This window comes from Aristolochia californica, unplaced genomic scaffold, assembly GCF_029961685.1.
Source record: "Aristolochia californica isolate CCGP_79_NKW_82.1479 unplaced genomic scaffold, dmAriCali1.0.hap1 SCAF_1, whole genome shotgun sequence".
NCBI classification, from domain to species: domain Eukaryota; kingdom Viridiplantae; phylum Streptophyta; class Magnoliopsida; order Piperales; family Aristolochiaceae; genus Aristolochia; species Aristolochia californica.
This window is the reverse complement of record NW_027181770.1, coordinates 59,351,608-59,370,335: the sequence shown is the minus strand read 5'-3', so window position 1 is coordinate 59,370,335 and position 18,728 is coordinate 59,351,608. Positions and strand designations below refer to the sequence as shown.

The 18,728-nt window shown below is 43.8% G+C and overlaps 1 protein-coding gene and 1 pseudogene across 1 annotated transcript; both read left to right on the top strand.

Annotated features, from left to right (window-relative positions):
• The first annotated feature begins 170 nt into the window (after nucleotides 1-170).
• On the top strand, nucleotides 171-863 carry LOC137949595 (probable CCR4-associated factor 1 homolog 11). Its single transcript, XM_068795686.1, has one exon. It carries the CDS (start codon nucleotides 231-233, stop codon nucleotides 861-863), a length of 633 nt encoding a protein of 210 aa, XP_068651787.1. The 5' UTR covers nucleotides 171-230.
• Nucleotides 864-4,791: 3,928 nt separating this feature from the next.
• LOC137949586 (heat shock protein 21, chloroplastic-like) lies at nucleotides 4,792-18,022 on the top strand (annotated as a pseudogene).
• Nucleotides 18,023-18,728: the final 706 nt, after the last annotated feature.

Sequence of the window (18,728 nt, the reverse complement as noted above, 5' to 3'; positions counted from 1 at the left end):
CGCGTCAGGAGAAACGCGTCAACCACCTTAAACAGGAATTCAAATTAGAATTAAGTTTCCTAAAACGAAGTAACTGAACTTCCTAGATTCAATCTGATTCTAAGTTAGACGCCGCTATTTAAGTCCCGTCTCTTACTTGAAGAGAGCACAGTCGCAGAGACACTCCAGTTTTTCTTTTCAACTCTCTTCGCTCCACAGCCTTTCCCTACTCTGCTTACTCATCTCCCGCAATGGCGTTCCCCCGCAAGAAGCCAGTGATCTTGATCCGGCGGGTGTGGGCTCAAAATGTTGTCTTCGAATTTGAGCTGATCAAGTCTTTGCTTCCTCGCTTCGAATACGTGACCATGGACACCGAGTTCCCTGGGTTGGTTTTTCAGTCACCCTCTGTTCGTGAAAGAAACCAGCCACTAGCCCGGTACAAGGTCCTCAAGTTGAATGTAGACGCTTTGAAGCTCATTCAGCTCGGACTCATCCTCTGTGATGCCGACGGAAACCTACCTCATCTGGGCACCAACTGCCGTTACGTCTGGGAGTTCAACTTCTCCGACTTTGACGTCTCCAGCAATCTCCATGACCCCAGCGCCATCTCAATGCTGAAAGAGAAGGGAATCGATTTCGAACGGAACAAGAGGGAGGGGATTTCTTCCCTCTTGTTCGGTCAATTGATGTTCTCCTCAGGCCTTGTCGGTAACAGACGCATGCATTGGGTCAATTTCCACAGCTCCTACGACTTCGGCTTTCTCGTCAAGATTTTGACTCACGCCAGATTACCCGACGACTTGAGCGACTTCGTGGGATTGGTGACTGCTCTCTTTGGAACGTCCGAGTTCGATGTGAAGTACATCCGTGGAGAAGATAAATAAGAATAGATTTTAGTGAAATGCAGCGAGCAGATTTATGAATGAAACAAGGTTTTCCAGTTGATTTATGGCTTTGTAAAGGGTTTTTGTGTTTGGTGTTTGTATTCAATTTCAGTATGTAACCTCGTAGACTGCCTCTGGCCTCTTTAATGTCTTTGTTGAAATGTGAAGCAAAAAAGAACAAATGGCAATGGTGACCAATACATTTTTATAAAGAAGTATACAGGCAATTAACCCCTTTTTGTCTACATGGTTCTCTTTTACTTCGAGTTCTTAAACTATTAAAGATGATGTTCTCCACCTTAACAAAGTACAAAAAGATTTCCATTAAAATAAGGATTTCTCCGGTCTGTATGAGCAACAAAAGTACAAAAAGAAACGTCTGGTTCATGATAAGGTCTTTGGAATAATACTCCATCTTTTGTTTCTCCTTTCCGTAGCTAAAATTTCTATTAAAAGGAATCAAGGCAAATAAGAAAAAAATTTGTACACCTGTGGGCCATCTCTGCAACTTTAGTTGTGTCACCATTCTGTGCTGTCCTAAGTGGGTTTGGTGCTTTTAATCCATTACATGTGACCACAACACCCCCTGGAAAAATTGAAGATAAGATATTATTTGGAGGTATGGGACCCACTAGGGACAAAAACTGAAAATGTTAAGTGAGAATAGGCATCACTGATTATTAACAACATACATTGTACATTGCACTCATTTTTTAAGTTAGTATGGTCATTCATGTATTAGGATGTTACATGGTTTTGTATGAAATAGTGATAAATTTTGATCAACAAAGCAGATCTACCAGCAATGAGGTTCACATTGGGCCTATTAGTGCACTCTGAAAGTAAAAGTTAATTCACTTCTACTAGGCAAAACGCATCAGTATGCATTTTCACGGGCGGATGAAAATGAATTATTTAAGTATTCCACTTTCACCCGTTCTATTAGTACCTAGCCAAGTGTTCCCAACAGATACTAACAAATTGGTATCAGAGCTAGGCGCGGGATTCAGCGTTCGAATCTCCAAGCCGGTTTATTTTTTTAGATCGGTCTATTGGGAACACTTGGCTAGGCACTAATAAATTGGTATCAGAGCGGGTTCGGCATTTGAATCCCCGTCCCAGCGGGGATTAAGATTGTGAACATACGGCGACAGTTTCCGTTAGGACGGGGATTCGAACGCCAAACCTGAACAGCTAGTACACGCCCAACGGAAACTATCGCCATATGTTCACGTTCCTAATCTACGGGGATTCGAACGCCAAACCTGGCCCCCAGCTTTGATACCAAATTGTTAGTGCCTAACCAAGTGTTCCCAACAGATCAACTCCCATTTTTTATTTAATGGCAAGATCAAATTCAAGAGAGGAAGAAGTTATACAAAGCAGCTCCTTCAAACCATGGAGGGCGTAAGCTAACATGGACAAAAAAATACAAAGCTAACCAACAGAACAATCAAAGCCAGAAAACCATACATCAGTATGCCACCCAGATAATAAATCTCATGTTTGCTCCTCAGCCATCCAAGTAACTCCACTTCTCTCATGGAAACGCCATCATTAGCAAGTAGATTATCTGCTTCTCTGTGAGTGTATCTAAGAGTGCGACCATAGGGAATATAGAGGTGTTGAGCAATATCTAGAACTCCTTTCATCTAGGTAGTTTCTGAGGCATAATATATTTTGAACTAACTTTGAATCTCCCTCCAAATATGGGGGATCTTTAAGAAGCCAATCGCTATGCACATTCCATGAAGCAGGGTAGGGGCTTCTGCTGCTAAAGCATCCAATTTATCAAAAGGCCCCACATACTTAACAATTACAATCAGAATTTCTGAATATACCTCTAGAATGCAATGGAACAGAGCATCCCTTGTTGTTGTTATCAAAATTCAGTTTCATAGCGCTTGGGAGTAGGGGGAACCAGGTGACCACCATCCTATTATGCTTGGAGCTCTTCAGAGTGGTCCCACTCATCAGCCACTCAAATGGACCAACTTCACAGTTCACAAATGGAAAGCAAATTGGTAAAAAATTGCAGGACTTCATACTCAAACTGTTGGTGCCTAGCCAAATGTTCCGTTGAACATTTGGCTAGGCACTAACAAATTGGTATCAGAGCTGGGTGCCGGGTTCGGTGTTCGAATCCCCGTCCCAGCGGGGGATTAGAAACGTGAACATACGACGATAGTTTTCGTTGTGCGTGCACTAGCTGTTCAGGTTCCTCCCCGGTCGGTTTATTTTTTTAGACTGATCTATTGGGAAAAGGCTAGGCACTAACAAATTGGTATTAGAGTTGGGCGCCTGGTTCAACGTTCGAATCCCCGTCCCAACGGGGGATTAGGAACGTCAACATACGACGATAGTTTCCGCTTTGCGTGCGCTAGCTGTTTGGGTTCCTCCCGAGCCGGGTTATTTTTTTAGACTGGTCTGTTGGGAACACTTGGCTTAACACTAACAAAATATCATCAAGCAAAACTTAACTACCTCAAACGCTCATGGTGAAGACGGATTCAGTGCTCCTACATAAAACTTTCATTCACCTGTGGCATCAAATAAAATTTTTTTTCGGGCATTTTTTATGCAGATTTGGTATATATAAACAAAGATAGGAGGATCCATTCCATCCGGTTTGCATTTCTTCTCTAAACTTTTGTGCATTGCAGAAACAGACTGGGAGCTGTATACCTGAATTATAACAAGAAGCCACATATGTAACCACAACTAATTATAAATCCGAAGCATATCAAACTCCACTTTCGTGAGAGGGGAGAGTAGAGAAGACCAAAGTATCTTCATTGCTACCATAGAGAAGACCAAAATGGTGGACGACATTGATCAGAGTGGAATTCAGCGCCTCCATTCTTCAAGTGTACCCCCACCGTGACGCCTTCCGTTTCAGGCCTGACGGCCCGAAGGTCAGGCAAGAAGTTCAGAGCTCGCCCACCCAGGGGTCGGAGTGGTTCGTCAGCATGTCGTGGACCGTTTGGTTGGAGGGAAGTTGAAGAACTCATCCACGTCGATGAACCGACCCATTCGCAAGTATCTCTGGCCCGAAGCATGTGCGAAACCGCCTTCCTGGGTTTTTATCCAACGCCGGTCGTGAACAGAAACGTTGTGGCCCAGACCGTCCAAGGCCGGTCGTGAACAGGAACGTCCAAGTTCGACATAAAGTACATCCGGGGAGTAGAGAAATGAGAAGAGATATTAGTGAAGTGCAGCGAGCAGATTTAGGAATGAAACAAGGTTGTTCAATTGATTTATGGCTTTGTAAAGGTTTTTGTGTTTGTTGTTTGTATTCAGTTTCAGTATGTAATCTCGTAAACTGTCTCTGGCCTCTTTAATGTCTTTGTTGAAACGTGAAGCAAAAAAGAACAAATGACAGTGGTTCCTCACAAGTGACCAATACATTTTTATAAAATAAGGATTTCTCCTGTGTGTATGAGCAACAAAAGTACAAAAAGAAACGTCTGGTTCATGATAAGGTCTCTGGAATAATACTCCATCTTTTGTTTCTCCTTTCCGTAGCTAAATTTCCATTAAAAGGAATCAAGGCAAGTAAGAAAAAAGTTTGTACACCTGTGGGCCATCTTTGCAACTTTAGTTGTGTCACCACTCTGTGCTGCCCTAAGTGGGTTTGGTGCTTTAATCCATCACATGTGACAGCAATACCCCTTGGAAAAATTGAAGATAAGGTATTATTTGGAGGTATGGGACCCACTGGGGATTAAGTTATTCTTCTTTCTTCTAGAGTTTTTTCTTCAAAGCCAGACAGTGTCTCTGGTGTCTGGAGTCTGGAGTATGAGCTGACTGGAATTGTCTGAAACTAATCTATGGGCAACTGCCGTGGATGATAGAGAAATGAACGGTCCCGGTTGCTCCTGTAGGTATGTAGACCGTTACCCATTTGATGTTTTTTCAATGGCTTGAAATGGATTCAAGTATATGGGACCAATTTCCCACTGCAAGAACGATTCAGTAAATGATCGACATTATGGAAAGAATCTTGGAAGACCCTCTTGCTTACTTTTCTTTGAACGGTGAAGCTGGAGGGACTTACAAAAGAGGGAGGACTCCTTGGGAAATTAAAGAGGGAGAGACCGAATATAAAATGAGGTTTGACATGCCCAGCATGACCAAGAATGATGTGAAGATCTGGGTTGAGGAAAAAATGCCTGTTGTCGAAGCCGAGAAGCAGCCTGCTATGGACTCCATAGCATCAAGAGTGGCAAACCGAAGAAGAGAATAGATGGAGTAAACTTGTATTTCAGTACCTTAGGGGTTTAATTGTAATTTGAAGTTCAATAAGGGTTTAATTGTAATTATAGAACCTTTGACGTTTTCCCTGATCTATTTAGGGCGTCAAGTGATTGAAGGAAAGACAAGTATTGATCAATTAGTCTAGATGAGATCGGGTACTCTCTCTAAAGAGGCCTAAGGTTGGAGCTCCTTCAAAGGCTCACGTTCCTTCATCATTGGGCGTTCAAAGACCCCCAAATCCTTCACTTCTTCGTCAGCCAATCTGGAAGCTAGAGGAGATCGCCATGTGACTTAATCCATGGCGAGAGAGCCTAATATCGTGGTATCAGATAGGACCACACTTGGCGATTCCTCTTCCCCTGCAGAAATTCAAAATTTTGTGGAAGAGAACCATGCTGATCTACAATCTCAAATCAATGGACTGGAGGGATAATTCCAGATGTTGATGTCCCGAATGGAGGAGGGCTTTACCCAGCTTTCTGCCCAAATGTCATCTTCCTCATGCACATCAGATCATCTCAACCCTCATCCACCGCCACCACCTCCTCCCCTGCGCCAAACACCTCCACCTCGTGGGGGCATGAATCCAGCACCCCCTACCGTGCCAAGGTACACAAAGCTTGATTTTCCAACATATGATGGGTCTTCCGACCCTTTAATGTGGTTACACTGGTGTGATCATTTCTTTTCCAATCAAGGAACTCTGCCCAATGGCAAGGTTCGATTATCTGCCTTCCACATGCTCGATGAAGCGCTTATGTGGTTTCATCAATTCAAAAACGAGTTTGTGGTATATGATTGAGAATTTTTCAAAGAAAATTGCATGTTACGGTTTGGTCCTCCGCTTCGCAGCAACCCAGTTGAGTATTTGGTTAATCTAAAACAGCTTGGAACTATCGAACAATATCAGAAATTGTTCCAAGAAAAACTTGCTTGTGCAAGTCATTTGGTGCGGACTGAACTTTATGTCAATTTGTTCTCAGCTGGCGTGGTAGAACCACTTCGCCTAGAAGTGGAATTGGAAGCCCCCACCTCCCTAGCCCACGCCATGAATTTGGCAAGAGTGTTGGACACCAAACAACGTCTCTTCCGAGAGTCATTAACCAAACGTCCCCCATGGCAACCTCGCCCACAACCCCATGACCATTTTTCCACTAACCCAAGGCCTCAACCCCACACCCCCTCTCCAACACCACCACTTGGATTTATCAAACGTCTTACAAAGCAGAAATTGATTAGAGAAGGTCTCAGGGACTATGTTTCAATTGTGATGAAAAATTCGTCAAGGGCCATCAATGCAAAAGACTCTTTTGGGTAGAAATAAAAGACCCCTCAGAGGATTACTTTCAGGAGGATGTGGACCCCTCAGAGGATTACTTTCCGAGGAGAAGGAACCAGAAATCTCCCTCCACGCAATGACAGGCCTGCACAACACAAATACCATGCAGGCCCATGCCACCATGAACCATCATATTCTGCTAGCACTGGTGGACTCAGGCAACACACATAATTTTATAAGCAACCAGGCAGCACAACAGTTGGGGTTATCACTACAGCAGAAATCAGGAATATCAGTCTTAGTGGCTAACGGTGACAAGGTCACCACTATCGATTTTAGTTAAGCAGTGCCCTTTACTATTAAGGGTCACTCCTTTGTAGCGAATTTTTTGGTCATACCACTGGCTGGTTTTGACCTGGTATTGGGCATTAAATGGCTACAGCGATTGGGTCCAATCTTATGGGATTTCCAATCCCTTACCATGAGTTTTACACAAGACAGCCATCTGATCACCCTCCAAGGCACTAGCGCCCAGCACCCATGCAACCTCCAAACACTTTCCATGGGTCCTTCAAAGGGGGATAACTTAGCTTCATTTTTGACTGAATATGCGGATTTATTTTAGGAACCTGCAGACCTTCCGCCTATACAAGCTTGTGATCACAGAATTTGTTTGAAGATGGGCACAGAACCAGTGGTAGTGCGTCCCTACCGCTATCCACATGTGCAAAAAGATGAGATAGAAAGACAATGTCAACAAATGCTCTAACAGGGTATTATTCAGCCTAGCCATTCCCCCTTCTCGTCCCCGGTATTGCTAATAAAAAAATCAGATAAATCTTGGCGCGTTTGTGTGGATTACTATGAACTCAATGCTCGCACCATCAAAGATAAATTTCCAATTCCGGTGGTAGATGAATTATTGGATGAGCTACACGGATCACAATTAATTACCAAGTTGGACTTGAAATCTGGCTACCATCAAATTCGGGTTTATTCGGAGGATGTCGAAAAAACTGCCTTCCGCACCCACCATGGTCACTACGAGTTCCTGGTGATGCCATTTGGGCTATCCAATGCCTCGTCCACCTTTCAAGCGCTTATGCACCAGGTATTTCGCTCTTTCTTATGGAAGCATGTCTTAGTTTTTTTTTATGATATACTGGTCTATAACAAAACTTGGGAAGCACATTTGCACCAATTGAGACAGGTTTTCACAATTATTTCTCAATCGAGCCAAATGTGACTTTACCACTTCCGAAGTAGCTTATTTGGGGCATGTGATCTCTGCCTCTCGGGTGAAACCAGACTTTAGCAAGATACAGACTGTTATGTGGCTCACACCTCATTCTATTACAGTTTTGAAAGGGTTCCTTGCTCTCGCAGGGTATTATAGAAAATTTATCAAAGAATATGGTCACCTGGCAGCACCATTGTACAATTTACTGAAGAAGCATGCCTTTCAGTGGTCTCAGTTGGCGTACTCCTCGTTTAACAAATTGAAACAGGCATTAGCGTCAGCTCCAATTCTCCAATTGCCAAACTTTGCCAAAATTTTCATCATAGAATGCGATGCATCCGAGGGAGGTATAGGTGCCCTCTTGCAGCAACAGGGACACCCCATTGCTTACTTCAACCGCCATCTCGCTCCTCACCATCACAAGTTAGCCACTTACGAAAGGGAACTCATCGGTTTGGCCAAAGCCGTGCAGCATTGGAGGCCATATCTATGGGACAAACCTTTTGTGATCTAGACAGACCACTATAGCCTCAAATACTTATTGCAGCAGTGCCTTACTACATCCCCACAACAACATTGGCTCAGCAAATTAATTGGATTCGATTTTCTGGTGGAATACAAACCAGGTTATCTCAACCGTGGAGCAGACGCTTTGTCACGCAGAGAACTGGGGGATTCACACCTACACACATTGAGCCACCCCAGGTCCCTTTTGCTAGACACAATCCGTCAGGATACTAGCCATCATCTAGATCTCCTTGCCTTACAAGCTCAAATCGAGAACCATTCCAAGGACAATAACTGGACACTACAGGAAGGTCTCATTCTATATAAAGGACGCATATATCTTCATCCTTAGTTGACACTCCTTCCTGCCATTATTGATTCATTTCATGATAGTACACATGAGGGCTCGTAGAAGACATACTTCCGCCTCAGTTGGGAGTTTTATTGGAGGGGTGTGAAGCGGGTCATTGCTGATTATGTTGCAGCGTGTCAGGTCTGTCAGAGGAATAAGTCTGAATCCTTACAACCTGCCGGCTTGCTCCAGCCACTTCAACTTCCTTCACAGGTATGGGCAGATCTCTCAATGGATTTTATCGATGGTCTTCATCTTTCTGCAAGGAAATATGTTATTCTTGTTGTGGTAGACCGGTTCTCGAAATATGCCCACTCCATGGCCCTCAGCCATCCGTATACAACAACACAAGTCGCTCAGCTCTTCATGGATAATACTATCCACCTCCATGGACTTCCGGAGACTATCACTAGCAACCGTGATGCTATATCCACTAGTAAATTCTAGGGGAAACTATTTAAGCTCCACGGCTCCAAGTTAGCTTTTTCTTCATCATACCACCCTCAAACATGCGGCTAGACAGAGGTGGTTAACCGCACATTGGAGATGTCTTTGCGGTGCTTTGTGGGGGACACTCCCCGAAAGTGGGTTCGTTGGTTAGCATGGGCAGAGTATTGTTATAATACCTCATACCTGTTACGGTCCCGGGTCATGGATCGAGTAACACGGCGTGGGATTTGTGAATCCAGCACTCATAATTTACTCACTTCACATCAAGGGTCTGTGTATGAGTATTTCTCCTTAACCAGTGCTTGGCCAGGAGGAAAGATCCTCTTTTGAGGGTCCTACCGATTTGTTGTGCTAGGTAGAAGACCCCACAACAATGCTGACCTTGCTAGAGCAAGGTGCTCTCTTTTTTTGGTCACGGCAAAGAGGGTTTGGCCCTCTTTGTTGCTGCTCTAGCTAAGAATGCAATCCTTATTTCTTAAATAACTTGAAACACGAGTTTGGGATAGATTAATACCTCTTCTTTGATGCTATGATCAGCTCTCACGTTGCACCAGGATTTGCTCAAGATTTGAGGATAAAAATCCTCACTTTGCTGCTTGGTAAGGGAGGAATTCGGCCTCTCTTGCTGCTGCTGCCAAGAGGGAGGATAGACCTCCTCTTTGGGCTTGGAAAAGGGGCAGGAAGCTCCTTTTCTTAGTAGGGATGATGGTGGATGAATTTGGGTGAAGATGGATGGCAATGGAGGGTGAAGGATAGGTTGGATTTTTGGAGTACACCCTAAACTCGAGATCAAGAGGTGATCTCAACCTATTTAGACTAGGTTATTCTAAAATCTCAAAGCTTACCTATTTCATTCATACCTATCCCTTAAATAGGGAGTTTTAGGGTTAGGGTTACAATAATTCCCCATAATGCCCTTACATATAAAGTAATTAGAAATAACTCCTACTTAAAATAATATAAGAAATAAATCCTACTTAAAACAATATAAGAAATAAATCCTACTCAAAGAAATATAAGAATTAAATCCTATTGAGTGAGTTGTTGTTGTCTTCTTCGTTGTGTGACTCGGTGTGCTATTGAGTCCACAACAATACCACACCGCACTGGGTACTACCCTTTTTCGAGTCGTTTATGGACGCGAACCTCCGTGCCTACTTTCTTATGAACCGAGGTCTTCTCGGGTAGCAGCATTGGACCAAGCATTAGCCGCCAGAGATGCAATGCTTGCTTAGGTCCGCCTTCAGTTACAGCGTTCACAAGCCACAATGAAGCATACTTATGACAAAGGACATCGTCCCCTTTCCTTTGCACCCGAAGAATTTGTTTGGCTCAAACTTCAACCATACCGCCAACTCTCTCTTGCAGCCATCAAACGCCATAAGCTCTCTCCAAAATTTTATGGGACATTCCAGGTTCTGCACCGTATTGGCACTATGGCGTATCGTTTGAAACTCCCACCAGAAACCAAGCTACATGACGTCTTTATTATGGAGTCCATAGCATCACGAGTTACCAACAGGCGTAGGAATTAATGAATGTGTTTTTCAATTTCCATGTAATTGTTTTTGGTTTGATTTAGCATTTATTGGTTTGAACCCTTGACCCAAGGGGTCTTTAATGTTTTGGACGTCCTCAACCCTATTTAAGGGGACAGCTAGGGTAATGAGAGATATGAATTGAGTCTACTTTAGCTAGAATAAATTAGATAAACAGGTCAAGAGCTCCTTCAAGCTCTCTCCCATTTTTCCCCAATTCTTTTCCAAAATTCTCCTTTCCGAAATTCAATCTCCATCATTCCCTCATTCCATCTCAACGTCAGGCAAGGTAATGGAAGGAAGAGAAGAGAGGAGGGTGACAAGATCCATGGCTCGTGAGGATTCTAACAACGTAGTATCAGACAGGTCCACCCTCGGTGATTCCTCTTCTCCAGAGGACATACGTCAAGTACATTCAAAACTTCAACAACGATCCACTCTTCAAGGTACTGAAATTTCTCACATCAATAATATATTGCATACGCTGGAACCATCTCTCCAAACAGTCATCTGGCAACTTGCTGCACTTCAAGCACCAACGCCACCACCAACCACCAATTTTCAACAACAACCAGTACATCAACAACAATTCACGCCACCACCAAATCCACCCCTGCGCCAACCACTGGTTCCCATGGCTACTCATGCACAAGGACCATCCACAGTTCCAAGGTACTTTAAACTTAACTTTCCTACTTATGATGGCGCTAAAGATCCCTTATTGTGGTTCACGAAATGTGAATAATTCTTCTATCATCAACAAACGGTGGAAATGGACAAGGTTACTTAGGCCGCCTACCACCTACTCGATGAAGTGCTCATGTGGTTCCATCACTACCGAAATGTCCATTCCACTCAAGATTGGCTGCACTTTAAACATGTTTGCCAGTTGAGGTTTGGACCTCCAGCTAGCATCAACCCAGTGGGGGAATTGATCAACTATAAACAAACAGGCACCTTAGAAGCTTACCAAAAAACGTTCCAGGAAAGGCTGGCCCGAGCTAGTGAATTTGTTCCTCCTCACCTACATGTTCAAATTTTTAATGCTGGATTGACAAAGGCGGTTAGATTGGAAGTGGAATTACTTGGTCCGACATATTTGGACTCAGCAATGAATTATGTCAGAGCTGTGGAACACAAACATAGAGTCCTAAAAGAGTCTTTACACCAAAAACCATTTTGGAACAACATAACACAAGGTACTACATTTGGTCCACGTTTTGGGTCATCTGCCCCTAACCAAGCAGATCAGTCTACCAGTGTGCCTCCACACACTATGCCACGCAAATTTTTGACTAAACAGGAAATGGAAGCTAGAAAGGCCAAAGGCCTATGTTTTAATTGTGATGAACAATTCCTTCCAGGTCATACCTGTAAACGCCTATTCAGTATTGAACTATTGGAAGAAGATTCAGAAGAGCTTCCTGAACATGAATTTGTTGAAGAGGTACAACAAGAACCAGAGCTCTCCCTCCATGCCATGCATGGCCTGCGTAGTTCTAATACCATGCAGGTAAATGCCAAGTTACATCATCTCATGCTACTTGCTTTAGTTGATTCGGGCAGCACACATAATTTTATAAGTGAACCAGTCGTGCAACAATTGGGATTGGAAATGCAACAGCAAAGGGGACTCTCAGTTTCAGTGGCCAATGGGGCTAGAATAGCAAGTGTGGGTTTATGTGCAAACACACCTTTCACCATTGAGGGACATTCATTTCAAGCATATTTACTAGTCATTCCCTTGGTTGGATTTGATTTGGTGCTCGGGGTCAAATAGTTTCAATTATTAGGACCTATATTATGGGACTTTCAGGCTGGGACTATGACCTTTACAGCACCACAGGGTCAGATTACATTACAAGGTATTGTGGCACAGGTCCCTAACGCACTTCACACTTTACAGCTTCAGCACAATAGTGATGGTCAGTTAGCTCCTTTACTTACATCATTTGTGGATTTATTTAATGACCCTACGGGTCTACCACCAGTGCGTCACTGCGATCACCGCATTCGTTTAAAGTTGGGAACTGATCCAGTAGTGGTGCGGCCATATCGTTATCCACATATACAGAAAGATGAAATAGAAAGATAGTGCTCAAGGCGTGATCCAGCCCAGTCGATCTCCTTTTTCCTCACCAGTGTTACTAGTACGTAAAAAGGATAAATCATGGAGGTTTTGTGTCGACTATAGGCAACTCAACTTGCAGACAATTAAAGACAAGTTCCCCATTCCAGTCGTGGACGAGTTGCTGGATGAGTTACATGGTGCCACAATTTTTACCAAATTAGATTTGAAATCGGGCTATCATCAAATAAGAGTTCACCCGGTAGATGTGGAGAAGACTGCATTCCGTACACATCACAGTCATTTCGAGTTCCTCGTCATGCCCTTCGGTCTCTCCAATGCACCCTCCACCTTTCAGGCCTTCATGAATGAGGTATTTTCATCACTTCTGCGCAACTATTTGTTAGTCTTTTTTTATGACATTCTGGTCTACAGCAAAAATTGGGAAGAACATCTCCACCACCTCCATCAGGTATTTACCATTCTACGCTCTCATCATTTGGTTTTGAATAAATCAAAATGCTCTATGGGTACATTTGAGGTGGCATATTTGGGCTACGTCATATCAACTATGGGCGTGAAAGTTGACCAGAGCAAGATACAAGCAGTAACAGATTGGCCGATTCCCACCTCCATCACAGCATTAAGGGGATTTTTGGGCATAGCAGGATATTACAGAAAACTTATCCAATCATATGGCTAGATAGCAGCACCACTCAACAATCTTCTCAAAAAACATGCCTTCCATTGGTCTTCGTCAGCGGAACAGGCCTTTCACCTGTTAAAGGAGGCCTTAACCTCAGTGCCAGTCCTACAATTACCAGATTTTGAGGAAGACTTTGTGGTGGAATGTGATGCATCCGGGGGAAGTATAGGGGCAGTGTTACAACAATTGGGACACCCCATTGCTTCTTTCAGCCGTTAGTTGGGACAACACCACCATAAGTTAGTTTCATATGAGAGGGAATTGATTGGGTTAGCCAAGGCTGTCCAACATTGGCGACCTTATCTCTGGGGACGACCATTTCTCATTCGTACAGATCATTGCAGCCTCAAGTATCTTCTTGAACAGCGCCTCACCACATCCCCACAGCAGCATTGGTTAACTAAACTCATGGGCTTCGATTTTACAGTTCACTATAAGCCAGGTAGTTCGAATTTGGGGGCTGATGCTTCAGCCACACAAGTTTATGCTATCAGTCACCCACGTTCACTGGTATTAGATTCTATTTGTGAGGAAGTACATCAATATCCGGATCTCATGTCATTATATCAAGATATTCAACAGGGGACAGCAGCTCCTCATTGGACGATTCAGGATCGTCTCATACTCTACAAAAACAGGATCTTTATGCATCATACGTCCCCACTTCTTCACACCATCCTGTCCTCTATCCATGATAGCACACATGAGGGTCGACAGAAAACATATTTCCGAATCAGTCGGGACTTTTACTGGAAGGGCATGAAAACAACAATTGCTGATTATGTAGCTGCTTGTCAGATTTGTCAACAAAACAAAGCCGAATCTTTAAGTCCGGCAGGCCTACTGCAACCTCTACAACTACCATCTCAAATTTGGTCCGACATTTCCATGGACTTCATTGTTGGCCTTCCCATTTCATCAGGTAAATCTGTGATATTCATCGTCGTTGATCGGTTTTCAAAATATGGTCACTTCATTGCTTTGGCGCATCCATATACTGCTGCTCAGGTCGCTCAATTATTTATGGACAACATTGTCCGATTACACAGAATTCCCTCATCTATTATCAGTGACAGAGATGTCATTTTCACTAGTATGTTTTAGAAGGAATAATTCAAATTACAGGGCACCCAATTGGCATTTTCGTCTGTATATCACCCACAAACGGACAGACAAACAGAGGTTGTCAATCGCACGATTGAAATGTATCTTCGTTGTTTTGTCGAGGATGCACCTAGACGGTGGGTGAAATGGCTTTCTTGGGCAAAATTTTGCTATCACATCTCTTACCACACAGCACAGGGAAATACACCTTTCAAGGTCATTTATAGCAGAGATCCACCTCGTTTGTTACCATATGAACCAGAGGCATCCAAAGTCGTCACTTTGGACCAAGCGTTAGCTGAAAGAGACGTTATGCTCATTGAGGTACGTACTCATCTATAGGAGGCCCAACACTCTATGAAACGCTATTACAATAAGAAGCACCGAGAGGTATCTTATTTCCCTGGAAACTATGTGTGGTTAAAGCTTCAGCACTACCGCCAGCTGTCTATGACTGCATCCAAGCGCCATAAGCTATCTCCAAAATATTATGGTCTATTTCAGGTGTTGGACAAAATTGGGCCCGTGGCATACCGCTTGCAGCTACCACAAGATTCAAAGATCCATAATGTATTTCACGTCTCCCAATTGAAGCCCTTCCAGGGTGACTCACCCCTACTGCACAATCCACTGCCGCCACTACATGAGGGCAGAGTCCTATCTATTCCAGTTCAGGTGGTAAATGCATGCCACATTCAAGGTGATTGGGACATTCTCGTCCAATGGGCAGATGCTGACCCCAGCGACACCACATGGGAGCCGTTATCAGCATTTCGACTCTTATATCCTACCTTCGAGCTTGAGGACAAGCTCTTTCTCCAGGAGGGGGGTGATGTTATGGACTCTATAGCATCACGAGTTACCAACAGGCGTAGGAATTAATCAATGTGTTTTTCAATTTCCATGTAATTGTTTTTGGTTTGGTTTTATCTTTGGTTTGGGTTGGTTTAGTATTTATTGGCTTGAACCCTTGACCCAAGGGGTCTTTAATGTTTTGGACATCCTCAACCCTACTTAAGGGGACGGCTAGGGTAATGAGAGATATGAATTGAGTCTACTTTAGCTAGAGTAAATTAGATAAACAGGTCAAGAGCTCCTTCAAGCTCTCTCCCGTTTTTCCCCAATTCTTTTCCGAAATTCAATCTCCATCATTCCCTCATTCCATCTCAACGTATTTCAGTTGGCGGACTCCTTGTTTAACAAATTGAAACAGGCATTAGCGTCAGCTCCAGTTCTCTAATTGTCAAACTTTGCCAAAATTTTCATTATAGAATGCGATGCATCCGGGGGAGGTATAGGTGTCATCTTGCAGCAACAGGGACACCCCATAGCTTACTTCAGCCGCCATCTCGCTCCTCACCATTACAAGTTAGCCACTTACGAAAGGGAACTCATCGGTTTGGCCAAAATCGTGTAGCATTGGAGGCCGTATCTGTGGGGCAGACCTTTTGTGATCTGGTCAGACCACTGTAGCATCAAATACTTATTAGAGCAGCGCCTTACTACATGCCCACAACAACATTGGCTCAGCAAATTAATGGGATTCGATTTTCAGGTGGAATACAAACCCGGTTATCTCAACCGTGGAGCAGACGCCTTGTCACGTAGAGAACTGGGGGATTCACACCTGCACGCATTGAGTCACCCCAGGTCCCTTTTGCTGGACACAATCCATCAGGATACTAGCCATCATCCGGATCTCCTTGCCTTACAAACTCAAATCGAGAACCATTCCAAGGACAATAACTGGACACTACAGGAAGGTCTCATTCTATATAAAGGAAGCATATATCTTCATCCTTCGTCGGCACTCCTTCCTGCCATTATTGCCTCTTTTCATGATAGTACACATGAAGGCTAGTAGAAGACATACTTCCACCTCAGTCGGGAGTTTTATTGGAGGGGTATGAAGCAGGTCATTGCTGATTATGTTGCAGCGTGCCAGGTCTGTCAGAGGAATAAGTCTGAATCCTTACAACCCGCCGGCTTGCTCCAGTCACCTCAACTTCCTTCACAAGTATGGGCAGATCTCTCAATGGATTTTATCGATGGTCTTCCTCCTTCTGCAGGGAAATCTGTTATTCTTGTTGGGGTAGACCGGTTCTCAAAATATGCCCACTTTATGGCCCTCTGCCATCCATATACAGCGTCACAAGTCGCTCAGCTCTTCATGGATAATATTATCCGCCTCCATGGACTTCCAGAGACCATCACTAGCGACTGTGATGCTATATTCACCAGTAAATTCTGGGGGGAACTATTTAAGCTCCACGGCTCCAAGTTAGCCTTTTCTTCATCATACCACCCTCAGACAGACGGCCAAATAGAGGTGGTTAACCGCACATTGGAGATGTATTTGTTGTGCTTTGTGGGGGACACTCCTCGACAGTGGGTTCGTTGGTTAGCATGGGCAGAGTATTGTTATAATACCTCATACCACACCGCACTGGGTACTACCCTTTTTCGAATCGTTTATGGACGTGAACCTCCGCGCCTACTTTCTTATGAACCGGGATCTTCTCGGGTAGCAGCATTGGACCAAGCAGTAGCCGCCAGAGATGCAATGCTTGCTCAGGTCCGCCTTCAGTTACAACAGTCACATCCCACAATGAAGCATACTTATGACAAAGGACATTGTCCCCTTTCCTTTGCACCCAGAGAATTTGTTTGGCTCAAACTTCAACCATACCGCCAACTCTCTCTTGCAGCCATCAAACGCCATAAGCTCTCTCCAAAATTTATGGGTCATTCTAGGTTCTGCACTGTATTGGCACTGTGGCGTATCGTTTGAAACTCCCACCAGATGCCAAGCTACATGACGTCTTCCACGTCTCCATTCTCAAGCCGTTCAAGGAAAACTCTCCATTGTTACATACCCCTCTGCCTCCGCTCAAAGATGGCAGGTCTATGCCCACTCCCGCACAGATCCTTCAAGCAAGGCGAGTTAACAACGCATGGGAGGTGCTCGTTCAGTGGACTGACGAGGAATTGGTGGAAGCCTCTTGGGAGACACTCGAGTCCTTCTAGACTCTATTCCCCACTTTCGAGCTTGAGGACAAGCTCTTTCTTCAGGAGGGGGGTGATGTTATGGATTCCATAGCATCAAGAGTGGCGAATCGGAGAAGATAATAGATGGAGTAAACTTGTATTTCAGTACCTTAGGGGTTTAATTGTAATTTGAAGTTCAATAAGGGTCTAATTGTAATTATAGAACCTTTGACATTTTCCCTGATCTATTTAGGGCATCAAGTGATTGAAGGAAAGACAAACATTGATCAATTAATCTAGATGAGATCAGTTACTCTCTCTAAAGAGGCCTAAGTTGGAGCTCCTTCAAAGGTTCACGTTCCTTCATCATAGGGCGTTCAAAAACCCCCAAATCCTTCCCTTCTTCGTCAGCCAATCTGGAAGCTAGAGGAGATCGCTGGGGTGACTCGATCCATGGCAAGAAAGCCTAACATAGCCCAACAACTCTCAAGGAGAAGAGGCTGAAGAAGAATGGTCCGCCAGGAGCTATGGCAGATACAGTAGTAAGATTGCTTTGCCTGATAATGTGGAGACGGAAAAAATCAAAGCTGAAGTAAAAGATGGTGTTTTGTACATAATAATTCCCAAGGCCAAGAGTTCACACAGAGTGTTGGATATTGATGTGCAGTGAGGTTGTAATTTTAACCGTCTTAGGAGTGGATTGGTCTCCTCTTCCGGACATATGTTTGGAAATGTTTTTGGATTTGCATTAAGAACCGAGTCTAGTGAGTATAAAAAAACTGTTCCTTTCTTCTCTTGCAAGCCATTTTCTCATTGAACACCTATGAAGATGTTAATTACTGTTAAGATATCAATCACTCTGTGCGTAACAGTTGAAATACTGAGAATTATTCTACCCTCCACTAAATTGAACGAAAACTGTTTTTACGCATAGCTGCCGAAATCAGAAAAATTCACCCATTTCCAGCCTCCATGCTTAACTTCATCGTGTGGATTCTTAACCCTGCCAATGTCGATCTGTTTAGGGAAACAAAGAGGTTTTGTGGCATTGGAGTCTGTTACCGTCCCCATTAATTTTCAGAAGATCCTCTCCCTTGTGGACATCTCTTTTCGGCGTACGATTCACTCTTTTCTTTCCTGTTGAAATTGCTTCTATCTGCAAAAAATCCCTTCGACGGAAAAACTTTATGGATTGGAAGGACAATTGAAGGATGATCGCCTTGTCTATTATCAGCGTTCGACAGTATTTGCATAATTAGCGAACGAGGTTTCGAGATAGCTGGCGCCGTTATCGTTTCACAGTCTAAGGAGGAGGAAGACAGTTGGCTGTAGAGATCAAAGATGCAATTCAAGTCGCCGATCTGATCGTTGCCGAT

Excerpts from the sequence above, each read along its gene's own strand:
- LOC137949595 (XM_068795686.1), top strand. The coding sequence starts at position 231 with ATGGCGTTCCCCCGCAAGAAGCCAGTGATCTTGATCCGGCGGGTGTGG.